Here is a 24,343-nt window from a genome sequence, read left to right on the forward strand (position 1 = left end):
GCAGAACATTTCCCAGCGCGTCACACTAGTAGTACTAGTTTCTTGGACCACTTTTGGTAGGTATAAATTGCTCCATACCGGGAACACCATTCAAGACCTGTTGTTTTGGAGCTGCTCTGACCCAGTCATCTAGCCATCACAATTTGGCCCTTGTCACAGTCACTCAGATCCTTACGCTTGCTTCCAACACATCAACTTCGAGAACTGACTGTTCACTTGCTGCCTAATATATCCCACCCCTTGACAGGTGCCACTGTAACGAGATAAGCAATGTTATTCACGTCACCTGTAAGTGGTTTTAACGTTACAGCTGATTGATCATGTCAGGTTATGGAGGCGAAGACAGATGCAGGTGCAGATTAAGGTTTAATAACGATCAAAGTAAAACACAAAAAGAAACTAGGAACACGTGGCAAGGTACCAGGACTAGAAAACAAACATGAAACAAAACATAAGCGACCGGAGAACCGAACGTGACTCGTTACGTTATAAAGTGCTCGTTAACATCAATGTGAATCAGGTGCAGATGGTCATGTGACAGTGGGGTGCAGTGGCTGCTGGGAATCATTGTCCCCCTGCAACCACCTAACCGCCCCCTTAACGCACGGCTCCCAGAGTGCGTAATAAGTTCAGGAGGGTGTCCTGGATACCCAGACTACAGGTCGTTAAGCATTTAAAAGTTCACTTGAGTGTCATCTCTCACGGAGACGGAAAAAGGACGCTTGATGTCTTCCACGGGGCCGTCTCTTCCGCACCGCAGAGAGATGACATTGATTCACATCACATGAATCAGGTCCAGATGGTCATGTGACAGTGATGCAGTGGGGTGCAGTGGCTGCTGGGAATCGTAGTCCCTAGCTAATTCCTGCATATCCAAGACAGATCACACACACATATGGCCAAAACATTGTGGACACCTCACCATCAGACCCATATGAACCACAAGAAACAGCTAAACTGTGCAGTTGAAAATTTTGAGATGTTTGGGCTTTTTTGTCCTTCGACATCCTCCACACTGCATGAGCTGACGGTGTGCACATGGCCCCAATTCCTAGCAAACTTCCAACTGTTTCCGACGTGAAATATTTTGTTATAGCCCTACTGTAACTGCTTATGTATTTTATAACCATTATCTGATTTGTTCAGATACCATCTACTATCTGTTTATTTTTTTATGTTAAATTTTGGGTTTTCACATGCTAGTGGATGACGAATAGATTTTACAAGTGTGCAACCTCATATTTATACTGCAGGGAAACAGGGCATGGGTAACAGAGTTCCTGGTGTTGAGAGCAAATGAAAAATAATTTTTCAAGAACGGCAATTTGTTTATCATTATTGAAAATATTCAACATAGGAGTGTCAATTATTTTGGAACGTTTATTTTTGAGAGAATATATTAGGACATTTCTCCTAAATTATTATGGTGTGCAGTGTTTTTCTTTTTTTATTACAGTTGTTTTTGCTCATTTTTATGAACACCACCAATAATTCTGGAGCCCACTGTGAATAAGAAAGAGTTTCACAATACGAAGGCTTTCCTTTTGCAGCATCAGCACTTTGCAACTCTTCATTGTGAAGAAACTTGCTAATGTTTACTCAGCAATTTAAACAGTATAAAGACAATTTGCTTCGCCATTATATTAAATTAACACGCAAACACCCACCCCCAAACCTCCCTGGGACTTCTTTTGTTGCCAGCCATTTTAATTTTTTTTCCTTTAGCAGTTCGACATGGCTCATTCAGCAATTATGGCACCTGTGTGCATGTAATATAAAATGCACACCAAGTGTTAGAAAGGTATTATAGTGTATAATGTGCTTTAATCTATTATTAGGACCTGTGAAATTTAAATTGAATTGTTGGTCCCAGTAATGCGTCATATTCTATTCTTCTACCTATCCATTCATGATTAAAATAAATAAATAACATTAATGGGCATAATAATTAAAAATTCACGTCACACTTGATAAATCTGATGATGCCCAGTGATGTATCTTACCATTGCCCTTTGTTTCCTTTGCTAAAAAGTTTATTTTCATATGGTATGTTTTATACGATAAATTAAATTGTTAAAAACTCACTGCTGAATCCGCATAATTTTTTTTTTTTTTTTTATGTAAAAATCATACTACTCATACATGTCCTTACCAACAGAGATATTTAATATCCTTAAAATATCAAGGTTAAATTTTGACCAGGTTCTTTGCGGACAACTTTCTGACCTGCCGGTGTTGTAGTTTAAAGGGCGGTGCTATTGTACTGCTTAATAACTCTAAAATGAAATTATTCATGATAAGTACAGTTAAGTGCAAACATTTGCATTCCATTAGGATAAAATAAAGATTTTAATTCTTATCAACAAGACGTTTGGTGTGATAAGTAGATCATATAGTGCATGTTCATTAATGTGTATGAATAAGAAAAAAATTGATATTAGTTGAAAAGTTTGCATCTCCCATTCTGAATGCGAAATGAATTTTTTTTTCATGGCTTGTTGACACGGCACTACTGAATTCCTGAATCTGATTGGTCAAGGTGTTGATTCATTTTCTATAACTGCATGGCTCTGACTTTAACTACAGTTGCTCTAATGAAAGCAATAACAAGAAATAACTTGTGTCATGGAGGTTCCCAAACATTAAGTGGAACTTTAAATGGACAAAATGTATAACAAATAATTGACCTAGTTGAAAAATTACTGTGGTACAAAAGGAATAAACCACTTCAGGATATCAAATAACTGCCTCCGAATTCTTTGTGGATCCTTTTGATCCTCTAACCAGGTTGTTTGTGTTGTCTCAGGCACTTTGTACGATGGATGAGTTCCGTAACCTAGACCGGGACATCGAGGGCTCAGCAAAGCGCTGGAAGAAGTTTGTGGAGTCGGAGTGTCCAGAGAAAGAGAAATTCCCTCAAGAGTGGAAGAATAAGACCTCGCTGCAGAGGCTGTGCATGATGCGAGCGCTACGACCTGACAGAATGACGTATGCTGTCAGGTCAGTTCTCACACTAATCAAATGAGAATCAGTCCAGCTAATCAATCAATAAGGTGTTAATTAGTAAACAGATTTTGTTATGAACATGCCATCTCTGTGGGACAGGGGGGTAGGTGGTGTCATAGCACGTTTGCCTCACACCTTCGGGATTGGCGGTTCGATTCTCACCACCACACAGTTTACATTTTCTCCCCGTGCTTCAGGGGTTTCCTCCGGGTAATCCAGTTTCCTCCCCCAGTCCAATGACGTGCATTGAACGCTGCATTGAAGGCATATCTAAATTGTCCATAGTGTGTGAATGGGTGTGCAAGTGTGTGTATGATTGGGCCCTACAATGGATTGGCACCCCACACAGGGTGCCTTCTGCCTTGTTCCCCGAGTCCCCTGGGATAGACTCCAGGCTTCCCACTGCACTGTGCAGGATAAGTGGTAGAGAAAATGGATAGATGGATGGATGGATGGATGGATGCCATCACCGTACACTCTGTAAAAACTTCATTGTCAACCCTTAGCTGGTTTGAGCTTTTTATATTCCAGCTCTTCACGTGTATGACTCATGTTATCCGAGGCTGAGAATTCTGATTAGCTGGCTTGAGGCTGTAGTGAAATCTGTGGGCATGGATGAGTAAGCATAGAATTGCTCTACAGTAAAAAAAAAAAAAAAAAAAAAACACTACATGTATATAAACAATCATACCCTTTGGCTTAAGAAGGACCAAACTAACCTTACAAGAATGGTCCTTGTGTAAATGTTCTCTATGCAGCTGATAGTGGAAGCAAATAGCTTGGAATTTGTTCTATTTTGTTTCATGAGCACACCTTTTTTTTTTTTTCTTTTTTTTTTATCCATGCACGTTTGATCTAAAATGTGTTAGTGACATGTGTTAGTGTCATCATTTTTGAACAAACAGATTATAGCACGTTGAACAGACAGATTATAGCACGTTGTACATGCATTCTGAGTGAAAGCCCTCTGTTTCTCTGGACAGAGATTTTGTGGAAGAAAAGCTGGGAAGTAAGTATGTGATGAGTCGAACAGTAGATTTTGCCATCTCCTTTGAAGAATCCGGAGCTGCCACGCCCATATTCTTCATCCTCTCTCCTGGAGTCGATCCCCTAAAGGACGTGGAGAAACATGGTACAGTTGCTTAGACTTCTTTTTTCTTTCTGTTCTCTTAAACTTGACAGTTTTCAGACGAAACTTTTTAATGGCCTCATGTTCAAGTCCACGGTGGCTGGATCGACTGGTGTTTTGGGAGATGTTTCCGAAACACAAAATACCAGTTTTCGTTTAAGAAGAAGAAGAAAAAAGGTATCAGGAGGCTAGCGCTGGCTGTCCATGCGTCATGTGATTTGAAAGGGTACATCTTATAAGGCTCCTGGAGAAGTGTGGAGATCGATTAGGCATGGCTGTGTGTGCGAGTGTGACTAATCGAATCACAGCCAAAGTGCACTGCAATCAATTAGTGTATGCTTGCATAAAGAGAGCCCCTCTGACAATTGTAAGCACATCGAGTGTTTATATACTGTATGAACATGTGTAAAGTAGGTCTAAATGAAGTAGTTCCTATGAACATTTGTGAAATAGCTGCTGAATAATATTTCGTCTCGCAGGTCGAAAGCTGGGCTACACGTTTGACAATAAAAACCTCCACAACGTGTCTCTTGGCCAGGGTCAGGAGGTGGTGGCTGAAAAAACTTTGGACCTTGCTGCACATGAAGGCCACTGGGTAATATTACAGGTAAAGACCCACAGTTTGGTGTTTCAGGTCACTTTTACATACATACGCAGCTGACTTTACAGCTAATTCATCCACTTCCTGTTGCCCTTTTTAATAGCAGTTAACCTGCGTTTAGCTGATCAGCAGCAACCTCGCTATGGGAATTCAGTTACGAGTTGTAAGTATGCTATTGTCTTGGTCAGCACTGTGTGTCTCACCCAGTCGCCCAGGCTTCCTCTCTAGTGATTAATGACTCGTTTGGTCTGCCAGAATAGTGTGTGTGGGGGGGGGAATGTGTTCTTACTCCAAGCTAGCATGATGGCCCAACCCCAGGGACAGAGACGCACTCCACTAATGAGTCTATTAGGTTGCTTATACTCCATCCAAATGTCAGTGTGAAAACACTCTCCGCTCTCCTGCCCAGCTGCTTATTATGGGTATTAGTTTGGAACCCGTCCAGCCCACTATTGAAAAATAACATATTTGCCAAATGCATATGGTTCGACAGACAAAGGATCAGTATGCTAAGAAAATGGCGTTTTGAATACAGGTAATTTACTGGGTTCGGATAAATACCATGGTAATGACGACAAAAACAGTATGTATCCACGCAGATGGATTACATTGCCGTATCTCTTCGCAACAGGGCTGCATTTTTACTTTCTAAAGAAGCATCAGTACAGAATCCTAATGGCTCTTATTGGCAGCTGGAAATGGCACCAGTAGGAAGAATGTGAGTGTTCTTTCTTTAAATCCCTGAGCAGCATATCACTGATCCGGGATTTAAAGAAAACCGCAGGCGAGGAAATGAGTGGTTGTTTAATTACTTTTGCATAACAGTCCAGATCAATGCATTTAGAGGAACGTTTCCCCCCCTCCCATAAGAAAGCTCCCACCCCCCCTCCCCTCTCTCCCTCTGCTAAATTCCCACTCCACCACCCATCTGTTCCACAAAAGTTCAGGGAAGCTCAGTGGGTCAATGGAAAGTTCCCCTCCAGTGAAGGTTAATTATATCACAGCATACAGAGCTCAGTCGACCAAAATGCAGAAATCCACTTGCTGTGGAGAGGCAATCAATTGCAGAGATTGGAAGAGAAAATCCACATTCTTGGGAATCAAGTGGCCTAAACTGGCTGGACCCCTCATCCTCCCCCGACCCCCACCCCGCCTCATGTTCTTAAATGTACTCTTAAAGGCCTACAATGAGCTGTGAATAAGGGAGCATCAGAAAGGAACAAGGTGAGCTTCCTCGGGGCAGGAGAAAAGCATTATTGGAGAAAAGGTTGCCATGGCAGCATTCAACTTTTAATGAGTTTTGGAGGAAAGAAGCGACACCACAAAATACGGTTTACTCTCAGACTGTGTCGCTGCTTAGCACCTACAGCTCATGCTCAGGTTCTGGTGCTGTTTTGATGCCAGTGTGTACATCAAAGTCTCATCATCGTAGTCAAACATAAAGTCTGCCTTAGTGGAAGCTGTCATTTTACTTACATGCTCAAGTTCTGTTCTGACGACACTTTTTTCTCCCCCTGATTATTTAATTATGTTGTTAACAGGTTATGCCTAATGAATCAGACACAGTAATTGTATAATCACTTCATACAGCTCCAAAGCCGCTGATTGCAAACTCCGACACATCTCCTCTTCCATGAATGCAGACACCACAGAGATGTGGCGTCTCCCTGCTGGGTGAGCGCTTGATAAGCCAACGTGTTTAGCCAGGGGAAGGCAAAAAAAGGACACACTCTGCATGCTGGCAAGCCGTAATAACGCACAATAACAGCAAGTACGTGTTGTTAACAGCAATCAAAACACCTCTTCTCCGACAGCGCGGATAACTTTCTGTCGTCTCTAAGTGCTGAGAACATTGAGGGTCGGCACTTTTCTTTCACAAGGAATTCATTTCCACTTGCTCTCTGTCACTCTGTGCCCTTTAGGAACAACGGTTTAATTTGCGCTGACGAGTTGGAAATTGTTTTGTGCTCTACAGTGGTGCGGATCCTTTTCACCCTTTCGTGGCCTGTAATGTGGATATCTTACCATCTTCCGTTTAAATTCAAATGTCCGATTGTGTTCAAGAGCTTTTCTAGGAAAACGATTGGACCGGTATTTTGGTCGCTGAATAACACCTTTTTTTGTCCGTGGAAATTAGAAGAAATCTTTGCAGAGTCACTGTTGGTGGATCAGTATTCGGTTCACACCTCAGCATGCCTGTGCTAAGACCTTGCTCGTTTTTATCCCAAGCAACAGAAAGAATGCTTCAGGATCTGCTGTTAACAGAACTGTTCAGCCGAGTGGTTAATTCTGGATCATTTCACTGCGGCTTGTTCTTTGTGTCATAGTCGAGTCTGTACAAAGTGTCTGGTTGTCAGATCAAACATGATAATAGGCTACACGTGTACAGTACACTCTAGATATTTTGCATGAAGCATTCTGTCGTAGCCATATATCTATTCAGCCTTGGCATCGTTTGAGATTTCGATAACACCATGACACCATGTTCATAATCTTACCACACGTTCATTTCTCTTTCGAATCCAGAACATACATCTGGTGGCCAAGTGGCTGGGCACTCTGGAGAAGAAGCTGGAGCAGCACGGTGACGCCAGCCACCAGGACTTCAGAGTGTTCATCAGTGCCGAGCCTTCGTCTTCCCCCGAGGGTCACATCATCCCACAGGGTATTCTCGAGAACTCCATCAAAATCACCAACGAACCACCGCTGGGCATGCATGCCAACCTGCACAAAGCTTTGGATAACTTCAACCAGGTACACCAAGACAAGTAACATATGGTACATGTGAAACATATGGCATGGCAATTTTCTATCTGTCATATTACAAGCGAAATTCTTTCAGACACATTCAGACAAAATCCAATTACAGATGTTCGTTTCACGAACGTCTAAGACGCCAATAAAAAACCGAGTGCCTTAGAAATAGCGTCGTCCCTCTATCTGGAATCCTGTGCTTTTCATCGTGGTAATCGCTGTCGACTAAATGATTTGGGATATTGTCATAGCTCATGATGATTAAAATTCTGCATGTCTTATCAATGAAACCCAACCGATGCCATTACCCTAGAGCTTTGCTCTGAGCTCATTTTGTGCTTGCAGAAGCTGATGGTTATCTATCAGATAAAATGCTCTTGCAGCATGCTGGTGTTGTAGCTTTTCTCTGTTAAATGGCTCGCGCTCCAGTCATGTATGCACCTTCAAAGCAAATCTACGCTATAGAAAAAGAAACGTGGCCTCAGCGTCTCACCAGTTCTAGGAAGCTGCAACAATATCCAGGAAACTGACCTTTTCAGCAACCGGAGCTATTGTAACATTGATATATGGAATTTATATCGGCAGTGTACACTGCTCACACCACCTGACCCAACACATAATTAAACAATACATTCTGTACAGTGGATATATTGACACATGGTTTGGGGAGATTTAGTTGGGCTTGGATGTTTGTTTGTTTTTTTGTGAGAAAGGGCCAGCCTACCCCATAGCCCAAATATGTGAAAAATACGAGAGATTGCCGTCACATGCAGAGAGTAATCAGTACTTGTCAGATATTCCCACAGCTCTTTTAATGTTGCCGCGGGTTTCTTGGCAGCCTCTCTGATAAGTTTTTTGTCTTCTCCTTTTATAAATTTTGGAGGGAAGCCCTGTTTTTGGTGATGTCACTGTGGTGCTCCATTTTCTCTATTGATGTTGATGATGGCCTTTACAGTGTTCCATAGTACTAATCTAATGTTTTGGAAATTCATTTATAACCCTCTCCTGATCAATACCTTTCAACAAGTGCGATACCACGCATGCTTTGTAAGCTCTTTGCAGACCATGGCTTCAGCACTCAGATGAAACCAAAGAAGATGTGAAGGAAATCCTAAAGCAACAGCGGATCTTTATTTGGGGTTGATCAGAATAATTTCATTGATGAGAACTGTATGATAATTACTTTTGAACACATAATTGAGTTTGATTGGTGATTCTGAACATAGCCACATCCCTGATCATAAAAGGGCGTGCACGCTTGTGCAACCAGGTTATTGTAACGTTTGAATTTTTCCTATTGTTCCCTAAAAATGTTTCTGATTTGTTTTTCACAATATTATAGTGAATGTGAAAATTTTACTGTTAGTATACTGTGTTTTCTATCAGGTTCACTCTCTGTCCCTCGAACCATATCTACTTCACACTTTGCATCTGTCGTTCATGTGCAAGGGTGAGAAAACCAACAATGAAGAAATGTGAGAAAGAAATATTGCATGCAATAATAACAATAGAAACGATATGATGAGTTATATGGATTTTATCGAACATCTACCAATCAACAGAAATCACATTTAGCACATATGTTAAAACAGAAATCATGGACAGCTAGATGGATATATCTCGTCTTCCTACAACACATCTGCATGTGTGGCTAATAATGGCCAAATGATGGCTCTCTTATTTTTTTTCTCTCTCTACAATGCTACACGACATTTTTTTTTCATTTTAATGGTTTTTTTTTTTTTGCCTGGACGCACCTATGAGAATCGGTATTTTAATCACCAGTGTTTTTAGTAATTAATCGGCGTTTTAATTTAAACCACCCCAAACCCCAGGAAAAATGTACTGCTGCTTTTTTTTCCTTGAGCCTCTCAGCTGTGCGCTAGAGGAGCAATGCAGTGCTTTCTGTCGTATTCACCCCAGTGATGCTGTGTTTGGAATCTTAATGCATCCCGTGTCTGAATGAGAGTCTCCATAACTCCGCCTTTAGTCGAGCTCTCGCGTCCAACATACTAAGTCTCCTATAGCCTTCGCTGCACGCAGTTTCAACGGTGTTGCTGGCGTGCCTGTTTAAGCCACTTTCCTGAGAGACCAGTTGCCATTTATTTCTTTCACGCCCACTCCTTCCCTGTCCTTCTCATTAGAGTCATCTTTAATAATGAGCCGGGGGGAAAGCAGGATTGTTAAGCACACTGATAAGTGATAACAATTAAAAACATCTCAGAATTTATTGAGTCTGGTCCAATCGTTTGTCTGTGCTAATGAATGAAGGCCTGCTGGGAGATGCAATTGAAAATGGAATGTAGCAGGTGGTCAGTTCAGTAATAATAATAACAACAACAACAACCAGAACAATAATTTATATAAAGGTATTTGTATATCTTTCATACAATGCAGCTTGAAGTGCTTTGCAACGAAAAATAGCCCATAAATTAATAATCAAACGAACAAACCAAGTAATAATTTAGAATTTAGAAAAATGTAGAAAATAAAGAAAAAAAATTAATGTTAATAAAATGATTGTTCTAAAAACAACAATAATTTAACCATAAAATAAATAAGGTAAATAAAAAAATGTGTAAATCGGGGAACTGCAGCTCAGAAGAAAAAAAAACAATTAAAAGTAAGTATTTAATATACATTTTAAAAATTATAAATAAATAAATGTCAAATTATACAAAAATGATAATGTAAAAAGTCCAGGGATATATTCTAAGCTGCCTTTTTAAATTAAATTCTTCTTTTTTTTATGGCTAACTGAAGATGCCGGCTGCATGTCTTGTGGGAGGGAGTTATAGTTTGGGAGTGTATACACTCAGCTTTGGTTATAAATGGGAACTTAACACTCAATTGTTCCGAAATGACTCCCATAATTGTGTGCTCTTTGACAGGACACGCTGGAGATGTGCACTCGTGAAAATGAGTTTAAAAGCATCCTGTTTGCGCTGTGCTACTTCCACGCCGTGGTGGCTGAGAGGCGAAAGTTTGGACCTCAAGGCTGGAACAGGAGCTATCCGTTCAACACCGGCGACCTGACCATCTCCGTCAACGTCCTCTACAACTATCTGGAGGCCAACAGTAAGGTGAGGACCTACTGCCCCTGTCAGAGCAACAATAAACGGATTTGAGGATGAAATAAAGAGTGAAAAAGTGAAAGAAATAGTGAACGTGAGAGAGGGTAAAAACAAGGCTTGTTGACACATGCCCTGCCTGCAGAAAAGCGAGTCAGGCTTTTGCTGAAGCTGGTGAAATTACCTTTCTCTTCCCACACACCATCCCACTCCAAATCGAAAAGCTTTGGCCTTTTCTACACAAAGCCATTCCACATTTCAGAGGTTACTTATATGTGGTAAAACCACAATAGAAATAAGTCTTCTTGCATTTCCATGAACCGCACTGAGGAGTGTAGTCTTCAGAGAGCTTTACACATTTACTTGCTTGGATTTAAGGATGTGAAGGGAAAGGAATCTTGTAGCGTTTGCACTTATGCCACAATTAAATCATTTGTACGTCTGCAAACAGACAATGATACGTTGACATGTTGTATTAAGCCTTGCATCCAAAATTGCACTTTCAAGCCTGAGTGTTCCCCACCTACTTCATCTTACATGGTCACAGAGCTCATATTATACACCTTTTACCTGCGAAAGCACTTCATCTGTCAGCGGTATGCCAGCCAGTATATATTAACTTAATCACATTGCACGGAGGAGCTACAGGGACATGGGTCGCTGCTAGAGAAGCCCCGGAGGCAGCCATTTTAACAGGCATACATACAATAATCTACAGTATAATGGATATAAATATATTATATTTTCCTTAGTTGATGCATTTAAAACTGCAACAGTTGACATTTGGTAAGACTTCAGGATAGGGTGTTACATACATATTAGGCATTAATTCATAGCTAATAAATGTGCATATAATTCATTAATTCAGCAGTTTTGCATTTTGCAACATCAGCAACTTATTAGTGCTTAATTAGTGTTTCATATCCATACCTACGTGTATTATATGTGTTGGCTGTTTCTCCTTAGTAACTGTGGTTTCTGGAAATGTATATGATCCTGAATGTTGGCGTAACCGTCAGTATATTTTGAAATAGAAATCTATTGGAATATCCTCTTTGCAGGCAATATTCAAGGTCAGCTTATGTAGCTGCTTAGGTTTTTTTTTCTTTTCTTTTTTTTTCTGAGCAGCCTGTAAAGAATATTAAAATCACCTCCTGCACATAGCTCATGTCTCTGAGGTTGGCACATTTTCTGGTTGCTCTCAAGCCAGTGAGAACCTTTAAACATAAGTGTTGCCTTTAAGCCTGCAAAATGGCGGGATAGAAAATGCAGACTGTGGAAGCCTGAAGACGTGTTGTTTTTTTTTTCCCCCTTCAAATCCTGCCAAGTGATATAAAAGCACGAGACAATTAAACAAGAAACGATTCATCGCAATGATCACTGCAAATTTGGTCTGCGTTTAACAATATGGCTTCCCCACTCCTTATTCAGGAGCTTATAAAATAGCACTTGATCCAGCACCTCCTATCATTTTGCATATTATTTTTATTATCATCTGACAGTTTATTGGGTGCGCAATTTTACATAGCCATTAGATACTAAAAAGAGGTTATGGAATGTGTGCAGGACGTAGGCTGTTTTATCATGCTTTTAATAATGCTGACGTTTTTGTTAACTCAGCACGCTCTCCTGTAAGAAAACGACAGATAAGCTGACCAACGTGATTTTAGCCTTAAAAATGGATGACGATATTAATTACTTCATTAATAGTCATGTTTATGTTTTCAGATTAGCCTTAAATGTATTTGAAGTCCAAAACATGAACGACACAATGTGGTTATATCAAACTGTCAGACAGTGGTGCTGGACTTAATAGTGCTTTGCACTGTGAAACAAAGGTCGATGTTGAGCATACAGGGTATACTTAAAGACAGACATTTATGGCAACGTCTCATTAATCGTTTTGTGTTGATAGAGTGCATTGCGAGCACAATTTGAGTGTTACAATCATTGTATTAATCAAGCATATATCCAGAACCTGTAGTCATAAAAGGAGAAGTGGGTAACACCTACAGCATACCATAAAGAATATGAGAGCACTAAATAAAGCATGTAAATCGTGGCAAATTAAGTGAGGAATAAAACACGACAGGGTGTGTTGTTACAATCTGACGTGTGCTGTGACGGCATTTTTTTATTATTATTAAAGAACAATATTCTGAACAATAAAATTGTGGTATGTTCATGAATGTTGTATTTGATTTCAGTGGAGCGTCACTGATACGTGAGGCATCATTATTAACAACTAACGTGGAATTAATTAGACGTTTTCTATTATATGTTATACTCTATTGCACCTGCTTTCAGTAAAAAGCAACCCACATTTTCACTTCTGTTAGTATAGTATGATGTAATCATGTTCGGAAAAAAATCAAATGTATCATGAATGTATTTATTTTTTTGTAACAGATAGTAATGGAGTTTGATATTTGAACCCTATTGTATACAGGTTATGATGTGCAATATAACACTAGATACTGCTTAGAAGATCAGAAATGAGCTCAGAGATGCACTGCGGTCTCCAGAGTGGAAATTGGAATAGCGAGCGTGTTTTGTTTTGTTTAGGTGCCATACGACGACCTTCGCTACCTCTTTGGAGAGATAATGTACGGTGGCCACATCACTGACGACTGGGACCGCAGGTTGTGCCGCACCTACCTGGAGGAGTTCATCAAACCGGAGATGATGGAGGGGGAGCTGTACCTGGCCCCAGGCTTCCCACTGCCTGGGCACATGGATTACAACGGCTATCACCAGGTAAATGCACCTCCTGCCACCTCTCTCTCTCACAGAAACGGAGTGAAAGTGAGAAATCCCTACATCCCTACTGTATGTACCTGGAGTTATTTTTGGGAAAATGGCATCAAGGCTGGTTATTGAAACGTCACGCACAGTAATCCTACATATACACACACTTGTGACTGCATAACAGGAATTTTATTCTGTGTTAAAGCAGCAGATTTGCAAATAATTACACTTAAGATGTTGTTCTCTACATAAAATGCCCTAATCTTTGGCCATTATTTGCATAGCAGCCAAAGCTTACTTGTAACAGACTACACTGCATTTCTATAAGAAATCGTATTTATCATATGTTAATTGTTTTTATTACACATTTATAATAAATTCACTAAAATTAGTTTTAAGTAAATTTTAAATTGTGGGCATGATGGCTTAGTGGTTAGCACTCTCTCGGGTGCTGGGCTCGAATCTCATCTCCGGCCTGTGTACGCGGAGTTTGCGCGTTCTCCCCGTGCTTCAGGGTTTTTTCCGGGAACTCTGCTTTCCTCCCCGTGTCCAAAGCCAAAAGCGTTGTAGGCTGATTGACATTTCCAAATTGTCCATAGTGTATGAATGGGTGTCCGTCCCTTGAGTCCCGAGTTCCCTGGGATAGGCTCTAAGCTCCCCACAATCCTGTGTAGGATAAGCGTTATGGAAAATGGATGTATGGATGGATGGAAATTTTAAAGTAACTATTCATTTTAATTCCAGTTGATTTTAATCATATGTGATAACATTGATTTGTTTTAATACATTTATCGTTTTTACATTTATTGGATTTTTTCTGTTTAATAGAAAAATGATAAGCTAATCACTTTATTTTTATGTCTATATGTAACAGTCTCTTTAATCACGGAATTCAATTACACAACCTCCAACTTTATTTGTTTAGAAAACTATTTATTGGCAGTCACTGCTACTCATTAATGAAACATTGGACTCAATATATTGGACAGCAAGTCTTTTTTTAGTCCAGGAATCTTTCCCTGCTGGACATTTTGGAAAACAACAGTAAATATTTTTATATTTTTTCCAGTATATATATTTATTAAACCAGACCACTGCCTGATTTTCTGATGCATTCACAAGTTCCATGTAAATGGTAAAGAAAGCTTTCTGTGCATTTACACAGCCCAGTTTTCCTACAATGATGAATGTTACTAACGTCTTAATTCAGTTAAGCTTAGTGTGATTTTGAACTTAACTGCATTATGCTGAAGTTGTTCTAAGATAAAGCGCTAAGGCACATGGCATTTTTCCAACATCGCAGGAATACCTGAGGCGTATTATAAACAGTATTAGAATGTTTGTGTATCTGAAGCCCACATCCCTGCAGCTGGTTTATAAATCCTGTACTTAGAGTGGACAAATACTGAGATTGAAAAACGCCTTTTTCTTAGCAGCAGCTCTTCTTCCTTTGCAGCAACAATATGTACATCACTCTTGTTTGATTCTGGCAGTCAAGATTGTAGTTGAATTGTTATACCGTTGATAATCATTACAGCTATAAAAGACTAATTATTTGCAGACTTCCTCTGTATGGTAACAACCATTACTGCTATGTTTGAAGTGCTATTTAATTATCAATACTTCTCTCAGACCACCCATAGTGCTCTGTTCCTGTGGAATATTATTTTCAGTTTAAGTGCATCTTATGTAAGGCAACTTGCAGTACAAAAATTGCTTCACTATTTACACAGGGAAAGTTATGTGTATTCCAAATCAGGTTATGCAGCTGCTTAAGAATATGCGAATATGGCCTCGGTGTAGTTCACACCTTCACAGTTACCAAATTTGTCTTAAGTAGAAGTAACCAAAAAGCGGTTCTTCAGTAGTGTCTAGACCGCCACGTTGAAACACCAAGTACTTGCCATTAAACCCAATAAAATATCAGGAATAGAAAATGCAGACGGAAGAAGCAAGTCGGGTTTTTTTCTTTCTTTTTTTCTGACAAATGTAATACTATATATCATAAAAGCAAGAGACAAATTAAAAATGAAAAAAAAAAAGACTAAATATGATGATGGATGAATGAGAAGTTATCGAGCACTGAAATAAACATCTAATCTAAAGTATATTGGCAGTGTATTGCCACATGAATAGTCCTAGCTATAATGACGACATTAAGCAACGCAAATTTGTTTTAATTTAACAGTATGGATTCCACCATCACTGATCAGCAGATTAACACTTAATCTAACTCTTGATGTCTTATTGTTATTTTACTCTTTTATACTGTAGTCTTGAAAAACTAAATCAAGGTCAAGAAATCACAATGTGTGCATGGGATGTATGTGATTTTATCACACTTTTAATTCTCTATTTTGAGGTGTTGAATTAACCAAACAGTGTTGTTTGTTATTGGAATGTGCTCTCTGGTAAAGAAAACCCTAGGTACAGTAACCACGGTTTTTAAAGGATAAGCTGACCAAGCACTCATCTGCTCTGTTTACAGCTCACATTATGTTACTTTATGGATCATTTTATCCATAAAAAATTGGAGATAAGCAACTAAGATTCTGTCTCCTTCAAAAAATAAAACAAAAACAACTGATTGTGAACTTTAAAGAGATGATACATAAATTTCAGGATGTTGTTTTTACATCATACTGCCCAACAGTGCTGCTGGACTTAACACTGCTCCTCTCTTGATCTGGTATCTTGCAGGAAATATTCGCTTAGGTGCAAAATCAGAATTGTACGTAACTGAGACACACGTCTGTTTTAGTCCAACACTACCTTAACTCATCATCCATTTTTAACTCTCAGGAAACCTCTGAGTAGCTTTTAAGATTATATACCGATATGCGCAATTTTGGTATTAGATCCTCACTATAAATGCTTAACTCAGCTCTGAATTCAGCCCTTGGTTTATATGCATTGGCATAAATATCCATATAATGAGTGTTTTCAGAATTCGTAGAGGTGCACATGCTTGTGGAGTGTGGAACTCTTTCTTTCTCTACTTCCATCCAAACCTCTCTATCAGTCTTAAGCTGACCATCATGGCAGCTTTGGAAACCATGTTTCTCTTAGAATTACTGGGTGAAGTCTAAATTCTCTTAAAGCCTCAGGCTACTGGCGAAGCGTTCATTCGCTTAAGCCATTGTTTGTGTGCTGACTTTCTGTGGGGTCTTTTTGTAGTGCCTTCCAAACAGTGAAATTGTCTATATTTGTGACCGCAATCTTGCTTGAGCATTTTAATCCATGATTCCTGAAATTTACCTGACACATAAATGCTTTCTGCTCTCCGTTGTTTTTTTTTCCTCCTCAGTACATCGATGAAGCACTGCCTGCAGAGTCGCCTTATCTGTACGGCCTACACCCCAATGCTGAGATCGGTTTCTTAACTCAGACGTCAGAGAAGCTCTTCCGCACCGTTCTTGAGATGCAGCCCAGAGACGGAGGCTCTGGGGAAGGCAGCGGCACCTCACGAGACGAGAAGGTGCACATACGTCAGCGTGTTTCATTGAGGTTTCCAGCAAAACACCAAAAAACAAAACTTTTTCTGTTACAAGATGGTAAAACCTACACAGATCAAGTTGCCTGTGATGTTTTTTTTTTTTCTAGCAGTGTACGGACATTTCCTCCTCATATATATGCCGAATGCAATCTGTACCCATTATTAGCCATTAGTCACAATATAGCTTCATCAGTGTACTTCATGGCCTCTATTTATCCCCATTACTATCATCAGTTGATAAAATAGACGTGATCCTATCCACTATATTGTCTCTGACTAGGGTCAGCTACCCTTAAAAGGGTCAGCTTCATTACACTGTCATATTGATACGCATTTTAATACAGAGACAGGAGCCCCATTTCTGTCTGAAGAGGTTAAGTGGAGCTAATTCCCTAGAAGTGGGCTCGTTTCCGTTAGCTCTGACATTTAATAGATTAGATATGGGTGCTGTGGAAGTGTGTCTGGATGCATTATGACAGCTGACCTTTTTAAGTTAAGAGATTGGGATTTGTAAGCAATCACAATTTTGCATTAAACAGGTCATGCAAGTGGCAGAGACAAATAAGTCTTTTTTTTTTTTTTGCCAATATATTGATTGTTATCCACTTCCTCTGTGGAGTTTGTGTTCGTGAGATGTTCAAGGAACGCTTAACGCTTACTACGTTGTGTAGTTAAGAAATAAATCTGAATTGTGCTACACTTGCTCACAGAAATGTTTCCATGTTAAAGGTGAAAACTGTCCTGGATGAGATCCTCGAGAAGCTTCCAGAAGAGTTTAACATGACAGAGCTGATGGGGAAGGTGGAGGAGAGGAGCCCATATGTGGTAGTGGCCCTGCAAGAGTGTGAGCGTATGAACATCTTGACACAGGAGATCAAACGCTCACTCAAAGAGCTCAATCTTGGTCTGAAGGTACTGTCCAGCACAGATACACTCATGTACACACTGCCATGAACTACAATGTATGAATATTGATTTTCCGTGTGTGTGTGTGTGTGTGTGTGTGTGTGTGTGTGTGTGTGTGTGTGTGCTATTAGGATGTAGTTGTCTCTTTGGTCTCTTGGCCAATCTGATACCATGACATTTCAAATCTGCTCTGAGTGCTCCATTACAGGTCATTCAGGATAAATGAAATTTAAGCACCAGGGTGCCACAAATCGATTGCACTGCTCGTTCGAAAGCTATTTTAAGTGCATTATATCACTGAATGTCGTTGCACTCTTGATTAAGGAGAAGTGTGGGCCATTTGAACCTTGCCAAAGAGTAATCTGATTTACTACTCATTGATACATTTGGGATTTAATTCTCATCAGGCAAAAAACAGCTCAAGTGTTACAATGTTCATGACTATGGTTGTCTCTGACTCCAGTAAATACTCACATTGCATCCAGTACACTAAGCCACAGCCACTTTTTAGGAATGTCTTTAAATGTATTGGATCACTGAGTAAAATATGGGAATTATTAATTGGCATGTTCCTCTCTCAGGGCGAGCTCACAATGACCGGTGAAATGGAGAACCTCCAGAACGCCATCTACCTGGAGCTGGTTCCTGACTCATGGAGTAAACGTGCGTACGCGTCCACGTGTGGCCTGACGCTCTGGTTCACCGATCTGCTGTGCCGAATCCGTGAGCTGGAGAGCTGGACTTCAGACTTCAGCCTGCCCTCTGCCGTTTGGCTCGCCGGCTTCTTCAACCCTCAGTCCTTCCTTACAGCTATCATGCAGTCCACAGCGCGTCGAAACGAGTGGCCGCTTGACAAGATGAGCCTGCAGTGCGATGTCACCAAGAAGAACCGCGAAGAGTTCAGCTCTCCGCCACGTGAGGGAGCGTATGTACATGGCCTCTTCATGGAGGGAGCACGATGGGATACACAGGTAAGAGGCAAAGAGGTGATAATAGAAGGACTTTGAACAAATGTAGCAAGAAATACAATTGTGTTTGTGATATAACAGCTTAGAAATGCATTTCAATTAAAAAGGACACATCGTTTGGAGGACATAGTATTTGGAGAGAATTTTTGGAGAATCCTCAGTGATTAGGTTAGCTCACATACATCCAAAATGGTGGTAAAGAAGATGACAAATGGTTCAGACTCAAAGTGATAACATCATAAATGCTCAGAGCTTTTGATTGGTTGATGTTGGTTGTTGATCCTTCTTCAGAGATGTTGACCTCAGGGCAGGGGTGACTTGGTAAACTCCAGATGTGCCTGCTCTTCACCTTCTTCTAAATACTGATTCCGATCTGTGACTATTATTAACCACTAATTACAACACGTTATTATGTCATTGACTCTACACTAAACAGTGGACAATTACATGTGACAGTTACACTTCTCTATATTCTCCGTGCTATACATTAACTGACTACATTCTTAGGAACACCTCGACAGCTCATTCGTGCAATTATCCCCTCATCCAATCATGTGGTTAATGTTCACATCAAACATTTCCCCCAGAATGGGGGAAAAAGGTGATCTCAGTCATTTTGACTGTGGCATGGTTTGTTAGTGCCAGATGGGCTGGTTTCAGTATTTCAGAAATTTTCATAGTCAGAATGGTGCGAAAAACAAAAAAACATCCAGTGAGGGACAGTTCTGTGGACAGAAATGCATTGTTCATGAGAGAGGTCAGAGCAGAATGACCAAATTAGTTTGAGCTAACATGAAGTCTACAGAAACTCAAATTACCATTCTTTACAACCTTGGTGAGCAGAGAAACATCTCAGAATGCATAACACATCTAACCTTGAAGCAAATGGGCTACAGAAGAGCAATCTGAAGAGACAGTAGTCCCAGAACTGCTGCTCATTGGATTTTTTTTTTTTGTACCATTCTGTGTAAACTATAGAGACTGTTGTGTGAGAAAACCCCAGAAGATCAGCAGTTTTTGAAATACTCAAACCAGTTTGTCTTGCACCAACGACCAAGCCACTGAGATCACTGAGATGTTTTCCCCTATTCTGTTTGATCTATTTGAAGCTCTTGACCTTGTACTGCTGTTACATGATTTGGATAATTGCACGAATGAGTGTTCCTAATAAAGTCGCTGGTGAGTGTAGACAGTCTTAAAATAGACCTACATTACACACAGTCATATTGTAAGGCAGAGATCACTGTGTGCAAGTAGGAGGCAGAGGGTTAAGGCTATAGTGTGGGTTCTTGTACAGATTTATTTGGGTATTCTGTGAGAATCAATACCTCAAAACATATTTCAGTGAAACTGACTTTTAGGTGTTAGTAGGTGTTAAATGCACTGGACCAAGGTTGGTTAAAGACATGGCATACTATGGGTGCCTCAGTAAACTATATTTGAATGGAAAGTAAAGCATGAAAAATTCACATCCAGAGCTGTTATCCCGTGTAAGATTGGAATGCGAGTGGGAGATGTTCGTTTTTGATCTATAAAAAAGGCCAACATCTGCTAAGGGCTAGAAGACACATCCAGCAATATGTGCACACACATCCTTTGAGAGCCATGCATACGTCTAACGCTCCTTAAGTTTCTCAATCCACGCATTTGAAGCCGAGTTTCGCTTCAACAGAGTCTGTTAATTTAATCCAATTCAATTTTATTTGTATAGCGCTTTTTACAATACAAGTTGTCTCAAAGCAGCTTTACAAAAATATCAACACGGTATACAGGTATTAAGAGTGCTAATTTATCATGTAGTGCGAATTCATGTCGCGACAATATATTTCTTATCTTAGAAATATTTCTGAGATGAAAGTAGGCGATCCTAGTAATATTATCTACATGAGCATCAAATGATAGGCTAGAGTCAATAATCACACCAAGGTCTTTTACTACTTTACATGATGAAACAGAAAGTCCATCCAGAGTAAGATCAGAAAGCTTACTTCTAGCTATATGTGGTCCTAATACAAGTACTTCTGTCTGATCAGAATTAAATAAAAGGAAGTTAGATAGCATCCAACATCTAATGTCCTTTACACAATCCTCAACTTTACTAAGCTGCTGTCTGTCCTCTGGCTTCGTTGAAACATACAACTGTGTATCATCAGCATAACAGTGGAAGCTAATTCCATGTTTACGAATAATTTGACCTAGAGGTAGCATATATAAAGTAAAAAGCAGTGGGCCTAAAACAGAACCTTGTGGAACACCAAATTTAACCTGGTATGCGTGGAGAAGTCTCCATTTACATCTACAAACTGATAACGATCGGTCAAATAGGACCTGAGCCAGGAGAGGACTGTTCCCTTAATGCCTACAACATTTTCTAATCTATCAAGGAGAACAGTATGATCTATAGTATCAAAAGCTGCACTAAGGTCAAGTAACACAAGCAGCAAGACACAACCCTGATCAGAGGCCAGTAGGTCATATACTACTTTAACTAGCACTGTCTCTGTGCTATGATGAGGTCTAAATCCTGACTGATACATTTCATGAATGTTATTCCTATGCAAGTATGAGCATAATGGCTGTGCTACACCCTTTTCTAAGATCTTGGAGATGAAGGAGAGATTTGATATAGGTCTATAGCTGGACAGTTGAGAGGGGTCAAGGTCAGGTTTTTTAATCAGGGGTTTAATAACTGCTAATTTAAGTGATTTAGGTACCTAGCCAGTGCTAAGGGAAGAATTGATTATATTTAAAAGTGCTTCAATTACTCCAGGACAAATCTGTTTAAAGAAACATGTAGGTACAGGATCTAGTATGCAAGTTGATGAATTTGCTGAAGAAATTAATGTAGCTAGTTCGGTCTAAAACATGCTAAACATTGATCTGATATTGCTATATTATCATCTGATTGGTTAGTTATAATACTGTTTGGTTTTAATTTAATAGCCTGAATTTCACATTTAATATTTTCAATCTTACCAATGAAAAATTCCATGAAAACTTCGCTGCTATGTAATGATTGAGTGCTTCTTTCTGTAATGGTTTTATTCCTAGTTAAATTTTGCTACTGTGTTGAATAGAAATCTTGAATTGTTTTTGTTATCTCCTATTAAGGTGGAGAGATAGACTTTTCTAGCATCACTAAGATATTTTCTATAGTTCAGGAGGCTCTCCTTCCATGCTGTTTGAAATACTACCAATTTGGTTTGACGCCATTTATGTTCTAATTGTCGAGTGGTCTGTTTTAAGGTACGCGTTTGATCGTTATACCAGGGTGCTAGTTTTCTCTCATTAATTAATTTTCTTTTGAGTGGAGCCACTCTATCTAGCGTGTAGCGGAGTGTTGACTCTAAGCATTCAGTCGCCTGATTGAGTTCTATCGGATCAGACGGTGATCCAAATCTAATTGATGTCCCTGCAAGGTTATTTCTGAAGCTCGGTGAAGTAGCTGATGTGAAAGTACGTTTTACACGGTAGCGAGGCGAGGTGGAAATATTATGATCAATACGTGTTATGAACACCATATTAGATAGTAGATAATGGTCTGAGACAACTTCAGACTGCGGAAAAATTACAGTATTTTCTATATTTAATCCGTATGTTAGTATGAGGTCAAGAGTGTGACCACCATTATGAGTAGGTCCGATTAATGACACCAGCTGTATATTAAATGGTATTGTAAAGCTAATCAACCAGTTGATTTGGACACAATAACTAAAATTAGCTTTTCAAAAATAATCGAGTAAAACCTGCTATTTGCAGGTTAAGAAACATTTGCCTGGTCACAGCTATAGAGTTTATGCAGTAGATGACTGGAGAACAGCTTGCACTGTGGTCTTTACAGGAGTGTGTAAATGTGTGCTGCTTTCCCAGGTCTCTAAAGGCAGGTTTTAATTACAGCATGTGAAAACTGTGCATGGATTCATTTTAATTGGTACCCTGGCTCGGCTGTTTTCGCCTATACCTTAAATCGACTTAGACAGAGAGCCAGGTTTGCCTCCGTGCCCCGTGGGAAAAAACCCACTCTGCAGCTCTCCAGCTGTAAAAGCATAAACAAGCACAGATGCCTCAGAAACAGCATGACTGGACAAATTTAAAGTTTTGACATAACGCTAGGAATTTACATTTAGGATTTAGGATTTTTCTGAACGATTTTAAAATGACAGTTTTAGACGTTAGATATTCTGAAAGTGCAAGTGCAGAACACACCTTCAGCTCAGCTGTGTAGAGAATATTTGTGGAAATGTGAAAAGGGGGAGAACTTGGGTTGCTTTTCTGCACTAGACAGCCAGAGTCTCAAGTAGGAGTCACTGAATGGTTCGGTGGAGATGGAGAGGTGGTGGGCGCAGAAACTCCATCTTGAGTAGAGAAAGAGGGAGATGGGAATTTAAAGAAAGAAAGTTAACTAGGAAGTAGGTAGAGCTTCATGCATAGTCTTTCTTCAGTTATTTCAAACCTGCATATTCTGTATTTGATCTTGTGGTTTTAATAGCTGTGAGTGGGCCATCAGGTAAAAAAGCAGCTTTCAGTGCAGAGGTGATTTAGCGCAAAGCAGCCGACCACGCAGGTCTCAGGAATGTGAAGAAATTTGATTTATATGACTGTCTTAGATGAAGAAAAAAAAAAAAGCTTAAACCTAAGATATTGCGTTGCTTTGAATTCCTGCAGCAAGATGTTGTTCAATTTGTTCATGATGCTATTAGAGCACTAATTAAAGGGGAGATCACGAACTGTGCATCACTATCAACACTGATAGCATTTGAGCTTTGGCCTGATATTCATGATCTGAAAGATTTATGCACTAGAAAATAATAAAACATTCCCTTCTCACAATGTCTGTACAGCATGACGTGAAAAGCAAAACCGTTTCAATTTCAAACGAATTAACTTTCGGGGGTTTTTTTCAAAGGGACCCTGGGATTAATGCTGAATTATTATTATTGGGTTGTGTTTTTTTTTATTATTTTTTTTTTTATAGAAATAATGAAAAAGCTCTTTACTAAGATTAATTGCATGTACTTTTAAGGGACTTGTCAGAAATTGACTGCACTTAAAAGGATTTGCAAAGTCAGATGACTCAGCAATGTTCTTCAGAACAATTTCAGCTACAGGACATTCACTTATATGACACGATAAACTTTTCACAGCAGAAAGTTTCCCGTGTGTCATGTCTTGTAGGCTGGTGTGATCGTCGACGCCCGTCTGAAAGAACTCACCCCCGCCATGCCAGTCATCTTCATCAAGGCTGTACCCGTAGACAAGCAAGAGACGCGCAACGTCTACCAGTGTCCTGTCTACAAGACCAAACAGAGAGGACCTAGCTACGTGTGGACATTTAACCTGAAAACCAAAGAGAATCCGTCCAAATGGACCCTGGCAGGAGTGGCATTGCTTCTGCAGATATAGAGCGTAACCACGTATGTATATAGATAATCTTAGCAAAACTTTGCCACTATAATTAATTGCATTTATGCACTTTTACCACAAGTCTGGTACCTTTTGTAGAAGCTTTATGGGGTTTTGGGGGGTGTTGGGGGAAAGGGGGAGGAAGTAGTTACAGAAGTACTTTGCTGTAGCTCTGTGCTAAATACTTAAGATCTGTAGAAACTGTGACTTCATGACTATCATCTGGTTATTAAATATCAGCTTTTATACCATAACAGTGTC

General features: G+C 39.8%; 1 protein-coding gene across 1 annotated transcript in view; it reads left to right on the top strand.

Annotated features, from left to right (window-relative positions):
- Positions 1-24,121, top strand: part of dnah9 (dynein, axonemal, heavy chain 9) — a 100,096-nt gene extending 75,975 nt beyond the window's left edge. The window contains exons 60-69 of the mRNA XM_053639227.1: positions 2,807-3,000; positions 3,990-4,138; positions 4,615-4,742; positions 7,263-7,490; positions 10,382-10,573; positions 13,127-13,318; positions 16,617-16,787; positions 17,535-17,717; positions 18,293-18,682; positions 23,855-24,121. Coding sequence (XP_053495202.1) covers positions 2,807-3,000; positions 3,990-4,138; positions 4,615-4,742; positions 7,263-7,490; positions 10,382-10,573; positions 13,127-13,318; positions 16,617-16,787; positions 17,535-17,717; positions 18,293-18,682; positions 23,855-24,082 — 2,055 coding nt within the window. The 3' untranslated portion in view covers positions 24,083-24,121. The remainder of the gene's footprint in view (positions 1-2,806; positions 3,001-3,989; positions 4,139-4,614; positions 4,743-7,262; positions 7,491-10,381; positions 10,574-13,126; positions 13,319-16,616; positions 16,788-17,534; positions 17,718-18,292; positions 18,683-23,854) is intronic.
- Positions 24,122-24,343: the final 222 nt, after the last annotated feature.

The sequence above is a fragment of the Ictalurus furcatus genome, chromosome 13 (assembly GCF_023375685.1).
Source record: "Ictalurus furcatus strain D&B chromosome 13, Billie_1.0, whole genome shotgun sequence".
NCBI lineage: Eukaryota > Metazoa > Chordata > Actinopteri > Siluriformes > Ictaluridae > Ictalurus > Ictalurus furcatus.